This window comes from Lissotriton helveticus, chromosome 7 (assembly GCF_964261635.1).
Source record: "Lissotriton helveticus chromosome 7, aLisHel1.1, whole genome shotgun sequence".
Classification (NCBI taxonomy): Eukaryota; Metazoa; Chordata; class Amphibia; order Caudata; family Salamandridae; genus Lissotriton; species Lissotriton helveticus.
In genome coordinates this window covers 1,280,771,356-1,280,788,583 of record NC_136068.1, presented here as the reverse complement: position 1 = coordinate 1,280,788,583, position 17,228 = coordinate 1,280,771,356, and the positions used below count along the sequence as shown (strand labels likewise).

The 17,228-nt window shown below is 47.4% G+C and overlaps 1 protein-coding gene across 1 annotated transcript in view; it reads right to left on the bottom strand.

Moving 5' to 3' along the window:
- NUP85 (nucleoporin 85) overlaps positions 1-17,228 on the bottom strand; it is a 394,523-nt gene that overhangs the window by 234,566 nt on the left and 142,729 nt on the right. Inside the window, exon 3 of the mRNA XM_078654507.1 lies at positions 8,762-8,924. Within this exon, the coding sequence (XP_078510633.1) occupies positions 8,762-8,924 (163 nt within the window). The remainder of the gene's footprint in view (positions 1-8,761; positions 8,925-17,228) is intronic.

Genomic DNA, 17,228 nt, shown 5'->3' with positions numbered 1-17,228 from the left:
GTCCTTCCTATTTTCCTTACTACTTGAAACGGACCTTGCCACTCCTTTCGGAGTTTGTGAGTAGATGTAGGAAGAAGGACCAGAGCCCAGTCTCCTAAGTTCAACTCTCTCCATTTTTTTCCTTTATCGTAAAAGGTCTTTTGTTTACCCTGGGCTTTCTCCAATGTTTCATAGGACAATGTCCGTAGCTTGTGTAACCTGGACTTTAACTGCTGGGAGTAGTCCAACAACTCTTCAGCGTCTTGTGTCCCTGTTGTCTCCCAGCTCTCTCTGGTTATTTCTAATAGGGTCCGGGGCTTCCTCCCAAACAGTAACTCAAATGGCGAAGTTCCTAGACTGCTTTGGAATTGGCTTCTCAGTACATAGAGGGCCAAAGGAAGCAGTTGGTCCCACTGTTTACCGTCTCCGGACAATAGTTTCTTCAAGGTGGTATTGATCAAACCGTTGTACCTTTCGACTAGGCCGTCGGTTTGTGGGTGATATACCGACGTACGTAGGTGTTTCACATTGAGAAGTTTGCACACTTGTTTCATGAGCCTAGACACAAAGGGTGTTCCCTGGTCTGTTATGATATCCTTGGGGAATCCCATTCTAGCAAACATTTCCACCAGTTTCTGCGAAATGGCACTAGTAGTGGTAGCCCTAAGAGGGAACGCCTCGGGGTAACGCGTCGCATAATCAACTATCACCATGACGTATTGGTACCCCCTATGTGACTTTGGTAAGGGCCCTATGATGTCTACCCCTATTCTTTCAAATGGTTTCCCTATGATCGGAAGAGGGACAAGAGGGACTTTGGGAGGAATGTACGGGTTTCTTTTCTGACATATATGGCATTCCTGACAATATTTCTTGACCTGAGCATACACCCCAGACCAATAGAAATGCTCAGTGATGGAGTTTGTGGTCTTTTCCGCACCAGAATGGCCTGCTAGAAGGTGTGCATGAGCATAAAACATCACTTGCTCACGAAATATAGTTGGTACGATCAGCTGGGGGGTGGCCTGCTTCTGTCCTACCCTGTATAGGAGGCCGTTTTGCTCAATAAAACAGGGGTAGGTAAGGGGGTTCTGTCCTTTGTTGTTTTGGGCATTCTGCCAAGCACTTGCCAAGGAGGCGTCGTTTAATTGTGCTGCCCGGAAATTGGAATCAGTGGACCATGGTTCTTCAGCTAGCAGTCCCTCCCGAACCCCATTTCGCCCCTGTTTTTCTAGAACTTCTGTCACCAAAGAGGAGAACCACTTATTATCAGTTCCTATAAGAAGGGATTCGGGCATTTCTGGTACTACTCCTAAGTTACACTGTAATTGGGTTCCCTTCTCGGTCGTTAAGGTGACCTGGGCTAACGGATAAGTACGCACATCTCCATGTACACATTTTATCCGGACGGTATGGTCCAAGAGCACAGAAGTATCGCTCAGGGCGCTTTTCTTTATCACGGAGTGGCGACACCCTGAGTCCAACAAGGCACGGGTTTTCTTACCGTCTACTAGGACACTTACATAAAAGGCTGGTCCTGTCTCTTGTGCATACAGGATGGCGCGAGGAGCATACCCGACCTCCATGGGTGGTTCTTCTTTTTCTTTCCTTTTTCGGCAGTACCTTGCAATATGTCCCCATTCACCGCATTCATAGCATTGTGGACCTGTGAAGACAGGTGGTTCTACCTTCAGGGGTCTTGTCTTAAAAGGAAGAGCTTCACTAGGGTTTCTAAAGGGCTTTTTATCGGACTTTGTGGTTGGTTTGCTGACAACAGGTTTCTCGGTTTCACGGAATACCGGCCTTGTTTGGGCTCTTGCATAGGAATTGGCCATTTCAATGGCGTGTTCTAAAGTCAATCCTGCATGCTGCCTGAGCCACCGCTGGGTGCCATAAGGCAAGGCCTCAAGGAACTGTTCCAGATAGATCTTGTTCATGACATTATCCAGATTACCCTCTTGTGGTTTCAACCACCTATCTGCTGCGTCTTTCAACTTATAGAAAAGGGTTTTAGGAGCGTCATTTGGGGTTCCTCTTTCTTGTCTAAAGCGGATTCTATGCGTTTCATCATCAACCCCCAATCTGTCCAAGATTAGTTGCTTCACGTGTCCATAAGCAGCTGTTCCGTTTTTGTTCGCCAACTGGTATGCAGCCTGAGCTTCTCCAGTGAGGAGAGGAGCCAGGTAAAAGGGCCATCTCTCCCCTGGCCAGGCACTAGCCCGTGCCGCCCTTTCGAAATTCAGGAAGAATGAAATAGGGTCATCCCCTGCTACATACTTCTGGAGAGGTACTACTGCTCCAGGAGGGTGGGCTGCTCTGCTTTGACCCAAAACCGCCAGCAATTGCGTTTGCCCTTCGGCCAGTTTAGTGAGGTGGTCAGCCTGTTGCTGTATGGCCGCAGTGAAGGTTGCTCTGTCACTGTCTGCTTGTTTGCTAGCTTTCCCAATAGCCCACTCCAGTTTGGCCTGTCCTTCCATTACGGTCTCCATCATTTTTCTGATGGAATGCTCCTATCTGGCTCGCCACTTGTCACCTTTGGGTCACAAGAAGGGAAGTAGCCAACACTGAAGGGGGTCGATTTAACGATTTTTATTTTGGTACAACACAAAGTTAGAGTTCTCAATAAACACAGTGAGGGTCCAGGATCCTTCCTTGGTGTCCTCAGAGGCAGGTATTGGGGCGGAGGTCCGAGCGTCCCAGAGCATGTAGGGAAACACAAAGAAAACAACGAGGCTATTAGGTACTGGTCACGCTTCTCAGAAGGCAGGGGGAAAGGGAGTGAGGGGAACAGTCAGAACCACCACCAGCAAATGCGTCTATCCGTGCACAGTGCTCGAGAGGTACGGTGACAGATATCCCGGTACACTACCAAGGCAGTATTGACAGGCCTCCCCTCCCGTCTCTCTACTCGGTCCCGCCCTTCTTAACCCGGAATAGCGAACCCAAACGAGCACGCACCTGGGTAAGCCACGCGTCTTCCTTTGCGTGGCTGGGCGATACGCGGTATCGTTGGCCTCCTGGCGTCTCCTTTGCCGGTCTCTGCCTCACGTCCGATTCTGTCCTGGCGCCTTCTACACCCGCTGTGTCGGCTCCCGTGCAGGACTCCGCCGCCTGGGTCCCGTCTTCCTTTTCGGTCGTCTTGGTCTCGTCTTCGGTATTCCAGCTCGCGTTCTTCTTCTCCTGGCGTTGAACCGCTGCTTCCCACGAGTCTGCCAGCCGAGACACGGCGTCTTCCGGATCCTCGCTGATAAGTCCCAATCCCGCTCCTGATTGATTCACGGAGTCAGCTGGTCCAGAGGCAAGAACCTCGTCATGACCAGAGCGGCTATTCTTAAAGGGCCAGTAGTCCTCCTGTGGATAAGACGAAGAATCCATTAGCCGATCCGGGGCCAAGCAGGGGACCGGGTAGGGGACCCCGTGACAGGGAGTTAATGGGAGGACGACTAGTCATCCCTCTTGACCCTTCCATCAGCCATTGCCTAGTTAACCAACATCAACTGCATGCCTCCGAAAGTTATCTTTCCTTGAAACATTACTGCTATTAGAATCCCGCTGTGGCAGCAGCCTTGGCACAGCCTCGTCTGTTGCTTACAAGTCTTTTTTAATTTTCTCAAGCATATTGTCTGACCGAGGTCCGAACAGATGTTCCCCATCCAATGCTTCTCTAATGAGGTGCTGTTAGACAGCAGGGCAAAACCCACATATTTTCAGCAAAGCATAACATCGAAGAAAATAGCTTGTGTTGCCCTCATTACAGGTGGTGTCAACTGAGTGTAGGACACACTGAATACTGGCACTGGATATTATTTTGCCCTCCTGTACTAGCTCTTTCTGTCTCTTGTTGAACGCCACTGGCAGGTATTGCTTCCCCATGATAACAGTTGTAGGCGAAGAGGAGGCCTACATCGTTGCCAATGCGCGCTGTCTCGTAGCACCCAAAGCAATCTCTCTTCCCAGAGGTATAGATTTTCTTGCCCTCCTTGTTAGGAGGAGGGCATCCCAGTAGCTTGGGCACATATTCTCTTCCTGGCTCTGTGGACATCAGGGTGTCAGGTGGGACTTTGTTGCACAGAGGGCCATCTGGGCCTGGTTTCTATTTTTATAATTTTTTTCATCCCTAAAGTTCACAACTCAAATCTTGACGGGTTCCATAACGTTTTCATGGGTATATTTTGTCATGCTTTTAAGTATTGGTAAATATCACACCTCTTCAAGAGTGTTTCCACAATGAAGTCATCCTCCACTTCCACCACATGAAGTTTAACATGGTCATGGTCAACTGCCTTTCGTATCAGGGAGTGGCATCATCCAGAGGGGAGGCCTTCCCAGGATATGGCTCAGGCTACCATCATCCTGCGAGTCTACAGTGTAGTCCTCCCATGGATCATCTTCATCCCATGGTGGTGCAGGATCAACGTAGGGATCCTTAGGGTCATAATGACTCATGATCAGAATCTGTATGAAAAGAGTGAACAGTCTTACAGTGGTGGTGGTCTGTGGGGTGACTACGGTAGTGGTAGATTATGGTGGGATGGTGAAGGTCGAGGAGTGTGTGGAGGGGATGGCACAGTTCTGGTGGCCTGCTCTCTACTCTTCTATGGGAAGGGATTAAACTCCAACTCCTTTGATATTCCCTTTGTAAAAGTCTGATGCCTCTTTTTCCAGGGGGCTGTCTATGGCTCATATTGAGGTGAGTGAGCAAGAATTTTCCACAATAACGGGTGGATACAGATCTTACACACCTTGACACCTGTGAGCTTGAAGACTGGTGAAGGTTTGCTAGCATCAAAATATGCATGGAACGCTTCCTCTGAGTCAGTCATGGAGCCCATTTTCTTTTGGAGAGTGGCTGGTCTTAGCTTCAGGGTTCTCAGCTTGTGCAGAGGCTCAGAGATCTTGGCTTGAGACTTCTTCAGAGAGTAGGGAGACTCGGTGCTGGAGGTCAAACACAAAGGTCATTGTCTCTTGTGGGCAGTCTCGGTGCTCAATGCTTAAGTTCCTCTGGACCGGTTTTTAAGGTCAAGGTCGAATTTCTGGTGCAAATCGTGGAAAGGCGGCTCTAGGTGTGGTTTTTCGCATGGGCCCGTGTTTCCTACATATCTGCAGGCTATTACTCAAAATCAGAGCCCTTGGAAGGGAGGGTCTCAGGGCTCTGCTCTTCTATCAGAGAGAACAGCTAGGATACCAGATGGGCCCTCACCATCGCAGAGGCTAGTATGTTGGTGGGGTGTTGATGCAGCACTTAAGTGTGCCCATTAACATTTTGTCCGGTAGCTTTCTTTTTTAATGCCCTGCGGGCTGAGCAGTTGGACTCTTAGTGGTCTAGAGAGAGGCACAAGTCACAGATCTGATGTCAGTCCAACCATAGAAACTTGGGGTTACACTTCAAGCAGAATTGGAAAGGTGTATTCTCTATCCTCTCTGATACTCTTCCTCTCTCAGTCGTTATCATAAAATCTGTATTCGGTTGACACAAACAACCATGAAACAACACAATAAATATAGAGTTATTCTCATTTAACTTTAGACTTGGAACCACTCCGTCAGTTCGAATCTAAAGTGGTTAAACCTTTGATTAGGTCCTCCAACGATGGATCAGGATCTTCAATCTTTGGAACAGAGAAGTGTTTCAAGGTCCCAGAACTCGAAATGAAAAGTCCCAATCTAACTGCATTAAAAAACCATCTGAGGTGGAGTTTTTGCCCCAGTGTATTGTGGGAACAAGAAAGAGTCAGGAGATCTCAAGACAGAGGACTTCTTTGAAGAAAAATGACTTGCAAACGTTCAGACCCAACACTAGGTGATAGGAGTGTGCATAGGAGAGCATGTGATCTACAGCAGCAAAGAATCCGTTGAATTAAGCAGAAGCCAGTTGGGACTAAATGACAGCAATCTCGCAGTACAAACATGCCCAGGCAAGTCTCAGGGACACAGTAGCTGTAAGAATTAGCTATCCAAACAAAGGACAACCAGATGCCGGTACATACACAGATAGGCGAGTCTTAGTGGTATGGAGGTGTGGCGACACACTGCTTAGGTATAGGACTGCTTGCCAATCTTCAATTGAACAAAGCTTCCACTGTTGATAATCTAATTCAAGACAAAACTTGGGAATAGACAACAAGCTTTGTGGACACTGCAAGGCCAGCGACGGTGGTAGAAATTTGCTAGCCAAATCTGAGGGGTACCAGGTTTGCACTGAAGACTTCAGCCTCGTCTCAGAGATAAAGACTATAAGCCAAGGAACATGGGTACACAGCATCAAGTGCAGTCACGGCCAATGAAGTCTCAAAGGGTGGAAGTTTCCAGTGCCAATACTGGAAGCCAGAAAAAAGCGGCAAGAGCAGATAATATTAGTCAAGACTTGAGGCCAGCAGATTTCTAAAGCAGACGCTATAAACAAGACTTGGGAATACCAAGCATCACATCAAAGTACTATCAGTTAATCCTCGAGGCTGCTCAGTTTCTAGTACAGAAACCGCCTGGCAAGAGTGAGGAAGCTGGCACGGTCTTAGGTTCGACAAATATATAGAATAACTAGGTAGTTGCAAATCATTAATTGTGAATATTGCAATAAAATACTTTGGAACATGCCTAGCTTCCTGCAACACTCCCTTAACGAGACACTGCCAGGCAGGGTTCTAGAACTCTTCCCATTAGTGGAAGTGACCAGAAGGGTCCCACAAGAGGGTTCCACTGTCAGCGTTGCATGGTCTGCCTAGGAAACGGGATATACTAGGAATCAGCAGCGAGGACTAGTATTGGGTTCTTTTAACATTTGTAGAGAGAGGCCACTGTGCACGGCATTAAATGGCAAGGTTAGAAGCAAACGTTGATGCTACCCATCGAAGCCAGATGTAGGGATGCAGTGTTTCGTGTGGAATGGGGCAGTCAGTTAAGAGCTGTGCCAAAGATGGTACTTAAATGAGGAAGCTATTACAAGGTTTTATGAATACAGCGATGGGTCATTGCAGGACAATGTAGACAATGATTAGAACAGAGGCACCACTGTGGGGCAAAAAAAGGATCAAGACTGTGGAAAACAAGACAATGCAGTAGTGGAGTCACTGTATCAGTGCGCAATTAGGGACACGCAGTGCTGGGGCAACTGCATTACTGTGATTACAATGGTGATTAAATGAGTCACTGCACATCTGTTCTAAGGAATTAATTCACTATTCAGAATTGGAGGCACAGTTGAGCTAAGCGAAGTATTGTGATGAGGTGCTACAATTATTTAGGAATCTGCTAAATACGGTGATGGAGTCAAAAGGACAAACAATTAATGGCATAAAGAAGGGGCAATTTGTGCATCAACAACATTAATTTAGTGGTCGCAGAATGTCAGTAGTTTCAATATTTACAATTTAACAGGGAAGAACTAGAAAACTTGTGTGCAGGTGCTCACAGTTTGTATACAGGTACAGTTAAAGAAATTAATTGTACAATGAAATGGTAAAAGGCCCTAACTTATAAGCTACCTTGTGCATCTCCTCCGCTAGGCTAAGATTGCAAAACAGATGCGTTTACTCACTCTAGCCAATCTGCTGGCCGATGCTAAAGATGGTTATTCAGTGCTGAATCCACAGCAGGCTGTGCTAAACATGGATGTGCTGTTCTAGAATCACAGTACAGTATTCTAACTAAGGCGATGCAGGACTGGAGTTACTGCAGAGAGCACAGGTTGTGCATGGCAATTAAGCTCAGGAGCTATAATTAGCCAAGATGTGTTAAAGATAGTGATGTAGGGGAGGAGACACTTAATATCTCTATTAGGGTGATAATCCAGTGCTAAATTCAATGCAGAGCCGTGCAAGGATGTATATGAAGTCCTGGGCTAAGAGTAGTGGTACTAATGGGAAGGCGAGCCTGGAGTCCCTTCATCTATGCTATAGGTATTAATCCAGTGCTAAACTTACTGTTGATGCAATACTAAGGGTGACTGCATGACTGAGCTGTGGAAGTTTGTGAAGCAATACTAAGGGGTGACTGCATGACTGAGCTGTGGAAGTTTGTGAAGCAATACTAAGGGGTGACAGCATGACTGAGCTGTGGAAGTTTGTGATGCAATACTAAGGGTGACAGCATGACTGAGCTGTGGAAGTTTGTGAAGCAATACTAAGGGGTGACAGCATGATTGAGCTGTGGAAGTTTGCGATGCAATACTAAGGGGTGACTGCATGACTGAGCTGTGGAAGTTTGTGAAGCAATACTAAGGGGTGACAGCATGACTGAGCTGTGGAAGTTTGCAATGCAATACTAAGGGGTGACTGCATGACTGAGCTTTGGAAGTTTGTGAAGCAATACTAAGGGTGACAGCATGACTGAGCTGTGGAAGTTTGTGAAGCAATACTAAGGGGTGACAGCATGACTGAGCTGTGGAAGTTTGCGATGCAATACTAAGGGTGACTGCATGACTGAGCTGTGCAAGTTTGTGAAGCAATACTAAGGGGTGACTGCATGACTGAGCTGTGGAAGTTTGCGATGCAATACTAAGGGTGACTGCATGACTGAGCTGTGGAAGTTTGTGAAGCAATACTAAGGGGTGACTGCATGACTGAGCTGTGGAAGTTTGTGAAGCAATACTAAGGGGTGACTGCATGACTGAGCTGTGGAAGTCTGTGAAGCAATACTAAGGGGTGACTGCATGACTGAGCTGTGGAAGTTTGTGATGCAATACTAAGGGGTGACTGCATGACTGAGCTGTGGATGTTTGGGACACATTGCTGGGGTCAGTGCAGAGTTAAGAAAAGGCACATTTCGGATTTCGCCAGGTACTCACTGGCTTTTTTGCGACTTTCCAGCTGTTTCTTCTTCAGTCCTTTGAAGGGCGACAAAGATCCCATGTGACTCACTGAAGAGTTTACGCAGAATTGGGGAATATATGTCCTCATCCTTCCGAACGATATAAAGGTAAGGGCACCCTGGATCTTTAGAACGTATTTCTGGAAAAAAGAAAGGAAATAGATGGTTAATGTAAAAAAACAAACTAATAAACCATGATGAACCAATAAAAACCACGATTGTGGAGTGCCCAAATACACGCAAACATGGATGGCTATAATAGTTTACGGGCATCTTTACTCTCTAAAATCAGGCTCACCCTCCCAATAAGTAATAACAATATTCAATAAAAATATAGTAACCAGCAGGTTTGTCAAGTAAGTGCTCTTTGCCTCGTTTTTAGAACGGTTTCAGATCAAGAGGACATTTAAAAATGTATTTTATTTATCGAAATGTAACAAAGTACTCAGTAAGAAATTACTACGCGTTTTTTGCCCCTCAAAAAAACAATGAATCCCAATTTGGGAACCTAAGGATTACAATACTCTCACTTTAACCTCGGCACAACGAATTGCGAGCAAGAAATGACAGGGGAAAAAATGGGCCCACTCCCGAAAGCCTACCTGTTTAAAAAGGAAATTCAATGTGGTGAACTCCATGGTCGCACACTGCAGCTCTGGACTCTTTAACCCCTTCGATGCTGATGACGGACCGGGTCCGTCATCAGCATCGGTTGGGCGGTGCTGATGACTGAACCGTTCCGTCATCAGTACAGCCCTGGGGGGTGGGGGGGGGGGGAGCGCTGGCGCTCCCCCCCCTGGGGCATCGATCCTGGTCGTTTTAGAAGGGGTGGCAGCGGAAGACTTTCCGCTGCCACCCCCTGGCCCCCCCACGCTTCCTGGTGACGTCAACGCGCACAGCGCGCGCCGACGTCATCAGGAAGCGCTGGACGCGCTGGAAGCCATTTGTTTCCAGCGCGTCCAGCAGCTAGGTGAGTGTTTGTGCTCCGGTGGGGTGGGGGGGCCATTTTTCGGTGCCTTGAGGCATCGGGGGGGGGAGGAAACTGTGCTTCCTCTCCCCTGATGTCCCAATGCAGGGCATTCCTGGTGCACGATCGCGCACAGCGTCGCGATCGTGCACCAGGAATGCCCCACTAGACACCAGGGATTGTTCTTCGTGCCGCAATATTGTGTAGGAAGCGACCCCTTGGGCAAGGGTCGCTTCCTTTTTGGGCCCAAATATATTTCAGACTTTTCTGCACCCCCCCCCTCCCCCCCCCCCCCGGGGCAGATCGGCCGTTTTTTTGGCCGATCTGCACCCAGGGGGGGCAGAAAAGCCCACTAGACACCAGGGAATGCATTTAATTTATAAAGGAAGCGACCCCTTGGGGAAGGGTCGCTTCCTCGTGGCCCTTATTTTTTTTTAGACTTTTCTGCCCTCGGCCGTTTTTTGGGCCGCATCTGGACCCAGGGGGGGCAGAAAAGCCCACTAGACACCAGGGATTTAATTACATTTATAAAGGAAGCGACCCCTTGGGCAAGGGTCGCTTCCTTAGGGGGACAAATTTTTCAGACTTTTCTGCCCCCACCCCCTGGGGGCAGATCAGCCGTTTTTTGGGCCACATCTGGACCCAGGGGGGGCAGAAAAGCCCACTAGACACCAGGGATTTTAATATACTTATAAATGAAGCGACCCCTTGGGCAAGGGTCGCTTCCAGGGGGCATTATAAATATTGTAGACTGTTCTGCCCCCCCTGGGGGCAGATCAGCTGTTTTTTATACCGTTTCTGGACCCAGGGGGGGATAGAAAAGCCCACTGGACTCCAGGTTTTTGTTTTTTTTTTAATAGGGAGCGACCCCTTGGCCAAGGGTTGCTTCCTTGGGCCCATTTGTTTTCAAAAGTATGTTCTGCCGTGTCTTTATTTGGCCTCTCTGCCCTCTGTAGGGTTGCTTCCAGGGGGCCCACGTTTATAATGATTTATATTCTGCCCCCCTTGGGTACAGACACCCCATTTGTGACATACCCTGTGACATAGGCTATTGTAATGTGTGTTGTTTTTGTTTCTTCTAATGTGTATTGTTTTTTTTTCTCTTTAGATTGTTGCAGTGTGCGGTTCCGTTACTGGTGGTTCTGTTCTGCTGTTTCTGTAGTTGCATGTGTTTCGTAAGAGACCTCTTTTTTGTTCAATTGTAATGTAATTGTTTATTTTGCAAAGTGTGTAGTAATACGAGTATGTTTGGTTTCTGTTTTTTGTGATTGTAAAACATGTTTTGCATTTGTTTTTGATGTGTCCTTCTGTAGATGTAAGGTTTTTTCTTCTTCTTTCTAGTGGGATATCGTTGCCTATTTGCTGTGTCTTTGCAGAGTAGGTGCTGGTGAGTGTAGTTGTCTCTTGTAAGTGAATTGTATATTTTTTCTAAATATAGATATTTGTGATAAAGGCTTACATTTTTTATCTTACTTTGCACAGTGTTGGGGTTGTTGAGTTGTTTGTGCAGACTCCTTTATTTGTAAGGATAATGGCTAGCCGCCGGATTACTGCTCAGCAAGTTGTTGGAATGCTTTTTGATTCTTCCTCTGACCATGGTCCAGAGACTGACTCTGATTCTGAGCCAGAGGTGGGAGGTGAAGATTCAGGTAGTGAGTTCTCTACACATGGCTTCATCTGATGATGAAGACACTCTGAGTGCTGATGAAGCTACTTTTGGTGTGGATGAAGTGCCTGTGGTTGCGGAGGACATTGCTGTGCCAATAGTGCGGCAAGAGACATCTGGGCTGCAGCCTGGGGCTGCTAGACTTCCAGTTGGTATAGTGAGACAAGAGGCAGCTGGGCGGCAGCCTGCGGCTGCAAGACTTGACGTTGAAAGTTCTGACCTCTGGGTTGCACCAGGCATGGTGCAGCCGGCATTGCTGAATTTACTGGTGTTCCAGGGTGTAGGGTGAACACTGAAAACTTTTTGCCTATTGATTTTTTCAAGTGGTTTATGGATGATGTGTTTTTGGCAGAGATTGTAGAGCAGACTAATTTGTATGCTGGAATTGTTTTGAGGGTGAACAGTGCCAGCCTTAAGCCCCACGCTAGAGCTACCCGGTGGACTCCCACAAATTTGGAGGAGATGAAAAAGTTTTTGGGTTTAACTTTTTTGATGGGCTTGCTTAGGAAACCATCAATGGCTTCATATTGGTCTACTAGTCCCTTGATGGCAACAGCTATATTTCCGGCAGTCAAGAGTCGTGATAGGTATTTGCTTCTGCTTCGGATGATGCATTTTGTTGACAATAGGCTTGCTTTGCCACAAGATCACCCTGATTGTGACCGTCTTTTCAAGATTCGGCCTGTCATTGATCATTTTGTTGATCGATTTCCTGAGATCTTTTATCCTGGGAAAGAAATTGCAGTGGATGAGTCTTTGCTGTTGTTCAAGGGCCGCTTGGTATTTCGGCAATACATTCCTAATAAGAGGGCACGCTATGGAATCAAACTGTATATGCTGTGTGACAGTGAGACTGGATATGTCTCTAATTTCAGGGTGTACACTGGTAAGGAATCCAGGATTAACACCCCTGGTTGTCCGTCGACTTTTGGAGTGACTGAGAAAATTGTGTGGGAACTTGGTTGTGGATTTTTTAACAAAGGCCATCATTTGTATGTCGATAACTTCTACACTGGTGTGCGGTTGTTCAGGGAATTGGCCAAAGTGGACACTGTTGCTTGTGGCACAATCCAATGCCGGTCGGCAGACCACCCAAGTCTACCTGGGTGACTTCAATCTCCACTGGAACGATCCGAAGGACACAATGGTGAATAGTCTCAAAAGTTTCCTTAATGCGCTTGACCTCACCCAAATATGCGATAGACCAACACACGACAAAGGCTCGATACTCGATCTCATCATTGCCAAAGAGAACACTACACAACTGGAGGCGATCCAACCCTGCGACTGGTCAGATCACCACATTATCACCTTCTTTATCAATGAAAAAGTTAAACCTATCCCGGCTCAACCAATCAAATGCAAAACATGGAAAAGGGACATGAAGAATCTTAACCCCTCTACCCTACCTCCCCACATCGGCAATCTCCTCCTTCCCCCTTCAGGTGCCTCGGATGTTCAATCACTGACCGACCACTACCTTGACTCTATGAATACAATAGTCAATGAAGTCGCCCCATTGCAACTGAAGAGAGTCTCCACCAAAATTTCTAACCCCTGGTATGACGATAGACTCAATGACGACAGGCGTACTATGCGAATGGCAGAGCGCACCTGGAGATCGGACCCTTCAGCACTGCACCTCAAAAGGCTCAAGAACAAGAGAAATGCCTACTTCAGGAAAATAAAGCGCACTAAGTCGGTCTTCTTTAGCAGTCAGTTGGACCAAGCAAAAAACAGGCCAAGAAAGCTGTTCGAACTAATCAAGACCCAAACAAAGACTCAACCCTCACAACCAAACAGCACAACAAGCGACACCCCACACTGTGAAGCCTTCTCTGCCTTCTTTAAGCTAAAGACTGACAACATAAGAAATGACCTCATCATGGATGTGAGCCGACTCCCCAACCACACCAGAATGTCTAACACTCAGCCTAAAAACAAGGCATCCTGGCTGTACTTCGATACCTACTCGGAAGAAGCAATACACAAACTGCTCTGCACCTTGAAGCCCTCTAATCACCTCACAGACCCTCTACCTGCTAATGCTGTAAAAGACTTCATCCCCTTGCTCCTCCCTCTCTGGACCAAAATCATCAACAGCTCCCTACAACAAGGCCTCATTCCAGACTCCCTCAAGGTAGGGCAAGTCACACCTATACTCAAGAAACCTACAGCAGATCCGTCTGACCTAAACAATTACCGGCCCATCACCAATATCCCCACCCTGGCCAAACTGCTGGAGAAATGTGTCCAACTCCAACTAACAAAACACATTGACCATTTTGACCTCCTCAACCCTCATCAATCAGGCTTCCGAGCGAAACATAGCACGGAAACAGCTATGACACACATAATTGATGACGCCCTCCAAATTCTTGATCGCAATGAGTCCTGCCTCCTCATCCTTCTCGACCTCTCGTCAGCATTTGACACGGTCAAACATGAGAACTTACTGGAGCTGCTAAGCACTAGAATGGGTCTATCGGGAACTGTTCTCAAGTGGTTCTCGTCCTTCCTCCACAACCGGTCTCAGAAGTTCAAGATCGACAATGTGCTATCTACACCTGTGCCTGCAGACCTAGGTGTTCCACAAGGATCCTCCCTCTCCCCCACACTGTTCAACCTCGTCATGGAACCGCTCGCCACCTTGCTCCAAGCTTCCAATGACCAATTCCATATGTACGCTGACGACACACAACTTTACCTAAAGCTGCAATCCCCGGAAGATATCAAACATCTGAATTCCACGCTTATTAACACTCAATCTTGGTTGGCCGATAATCACCTCAAACTAAATGCTCTGAAAACTGAGTTCCTACTCATCTCACCCCCGGCGAAAATCTCCACCACCCAAACCTGGCTCAATAACCTAACAGCATTCAATGTCCAACCGACCATCGTGGACTCGGCGAAATCCCTAGGCATTACACTCGACGCCAAGCTCAACATGCAGCAGCACGTTAGCAAAGCCACAAAAGGAGCTAATTTCCAAATCAACACACTGAGGAAAATTAAACCCTTCCTCCCGGCCGAAGACTTCCAAACTGCCGTACAAGCTTTAGTCATCCCTAGAATAGACTACGGAATTGTGGCCCTCAGCGGACTCCCGCTATCCACAACAGCACCCTTAAGAGCCTCCCTGAACGCTGCCGCGAGACTCATTACTGGCTCAAGAAAACATTCGCATATAACCCCAGACTTAAAGTCTCTGAAATGGCTGCCTTTTAAAGCCAGAATACAACTAAAAATTGCAGTTATGACACACGTGGCCGTGCACCACAATGCACCCAACTACCTCGCTCAAAAGTTATCTATATCAAGAGGTTCTAGAGCCAATAGAAGTACAAAAAATCTACTCCTGAAACCTTCTAGATTTCGGAAAGAGAAAACATACAAGCGCTCCTTCTCAGGAATGGCTCCCAGGATCTGGAATGCGCTCCCTCCTGAAACTAGGCTTATCTCCTCCACTGCACTCTTCAAGAAAGAGGTGAAAACCATCCTTCTGGCCAAGATCTCCTGAACCTAATAGGTGCTGGATCAGAGACTGCACTGCTTTGTATCACTGTTCACCTGTCCTTTGGCACTATACTTCTACCTGATGGGGACACTCCCACTCTACTCTCTTACTACAGACCAATATATGATACACTTTGTTTTACTGATTCGCTCTCCTGATACTACTGGTTTACCTGATTGTATATTGATATGTCCTATGTATGTTATTATTATTACTGTTTACCTGATTGTATATTGCTATGTTCTATGTATGTTATTATTATCCTACCATGTTAGCGACTATTATACTGCTCCCATTCTCTCTGTTATTTCCTATTGCCCCTACCCTGTCTTTGTAAAGCGCTCTGATATCTGTAAGGATCTTGTTCGCGCTATATAAAACTTTGAATAAATAAATAAATAAATAAATAAATAAATCCGCTCAAACCGTAAAGGTTTCCCAAAAGAACTTGTTTGTCGAAAGCTTGCTCGGGGACAGTGCAGTGCATTGCGTTGTGAGGAGCTTCTAGCTGTGAAGTTTTCAGATAGGAGAGATGTCTACATGTTGACTACAATACATGATGAAAGCACTGAACCGTTGACTGTTTGGGGTCAGGTTGCAGAAGTGCGCAAATCTGTGTGCATAATGGACTACAATAGGCACATGGGTGGTGTTGACAGAGTAGATCAGAGGTTGGAACCGTATGCTGCTCTTCGTAAGGCTTACATTTGGTACAAGAAGTTGGCTATCCATCTTTTCCACTTGGCAACCTTTAATGCTTTTGTTGTGTTCCAGAAATCTTGTCCCCAGTCAAAGAACTTTTGTAAAGTTTCAGGAGTCTGTAATAGGCAGCCTTGTTTTAGTGGAACAGGCAAGTGTTCCTAGAGTTGGAGTGGTGGACGATGTTGCCAGATTGAAAGATCGGCACTTTCCTGATCAAATTCCTCCTACAACCTCAAAAGACTTTCCCAGTCGGAGATGTAGAGTCTGTTGGCGAAGAGGTTTGCGGAAGGAGGTTCGTATGTACTGCCCCGACTGCCCTTCAAACCCCGGGCTGTGTGTACCTGCTTGTTTTAGATTGTACCACACGCAAAATAATTTTTGGGAGCATCCATGAGTGGTAAAGTGAACTGGTTGGTCTTTATTCTTTATAACTTATTGTTCAGTTTTTAAGTTGGCATTTGTGTAGTCTTTTTAGATTTAGTTGTTGAGTTAGTAGATTTGTATCAATTTGCAATTTGTTTTTGTTTCTCTTGTTTTAAAAAAAAAATCTAAAGTATGATGTTGGTTTGCGTGTAGTGTCCGTTGTCTGACTGTGTGCATTGTTTGGCGCTTGGCTGCCGGTGTCTGTGGACTGGTGCTTGGCTGGCAGTGTGCGTGGTCTGGTCTTTGGTTGGCGGTGTGTGTGCTCTTGCGCTTGCCTGGTGTTGTGTTTGGATTTGTCCTTGGCTGATGGTGTGCGTGGAGTGGGGCTTGGCCTGTGGTGTGTGTGGAGTGATACTTGGCTGTCTGTGCACGGAGTGGTGCTTGGCTGGCGGTGTGTGTGGAGTGGTGCTTGGCTGGATGGTGTGCGTGGAGTGGTACTTGGCTGTCTGTGCACGGAGTGGTGCTTGGCTGGCGGTGTGTGTGGAGTGGCGCTTGGCTGGATGGTGTGCGTGGAGTGGTACTTGGCTGGTGTTGTGTTTGTGGAGTGGCGCTTGGCTGGTGGTGTGTGTGGAGTGGCGCTTGGCTGGTGCTGTGCGTGGAGTGGTATTTGGCTGTCTGTGCACGGAGTGGTGCTTGGCTGGCGGTGTGTGTGGAGTGGCGCTTGGCTGGATGGTGTGCTTGGAGTGGTACTTGGTTGTCTGTGCAAGGAGTGGTACTTGGCTGGTGTGTTTGTGGAGTGGTGCTTGGCTGGATGGTGTGCGTGGAGTGGTACTTGGCTGTCTGTGCACAGAGTGGTGCTTGGCTGGCGGTGTGTGTGGCGTGGCGCTTGGCTGGATGGTGTGCGTGGAGTGGTACTTGGCTGGATGGTGTGCGTGGAGTGGTACTTGGCTGGTGTTGTGTTTGTGGAGTGGCGCTTGGCTGGTGGTGTGTGTGGAGTGGCGCTTGGCTGGTGCTGTGCGTGGAGTGGTACTTGGCTGTCTGTGCACGGAGTGGTGTTTGGCTGGCGGTGTGTGAGGAGTGGCGCTTGGCTTGCGGTGTGCGTGGAGTGGTGCTTGGCTGGTGGTGTGTGTGGAGTGGTACTTGGCTGTCGGTGCGCGCTGAGTGGTGTTTGGCTGGCAGTGAGCATGGTCTGGTGCTTGGATGGTGGTGTGCGTGGAGTGGCGCTT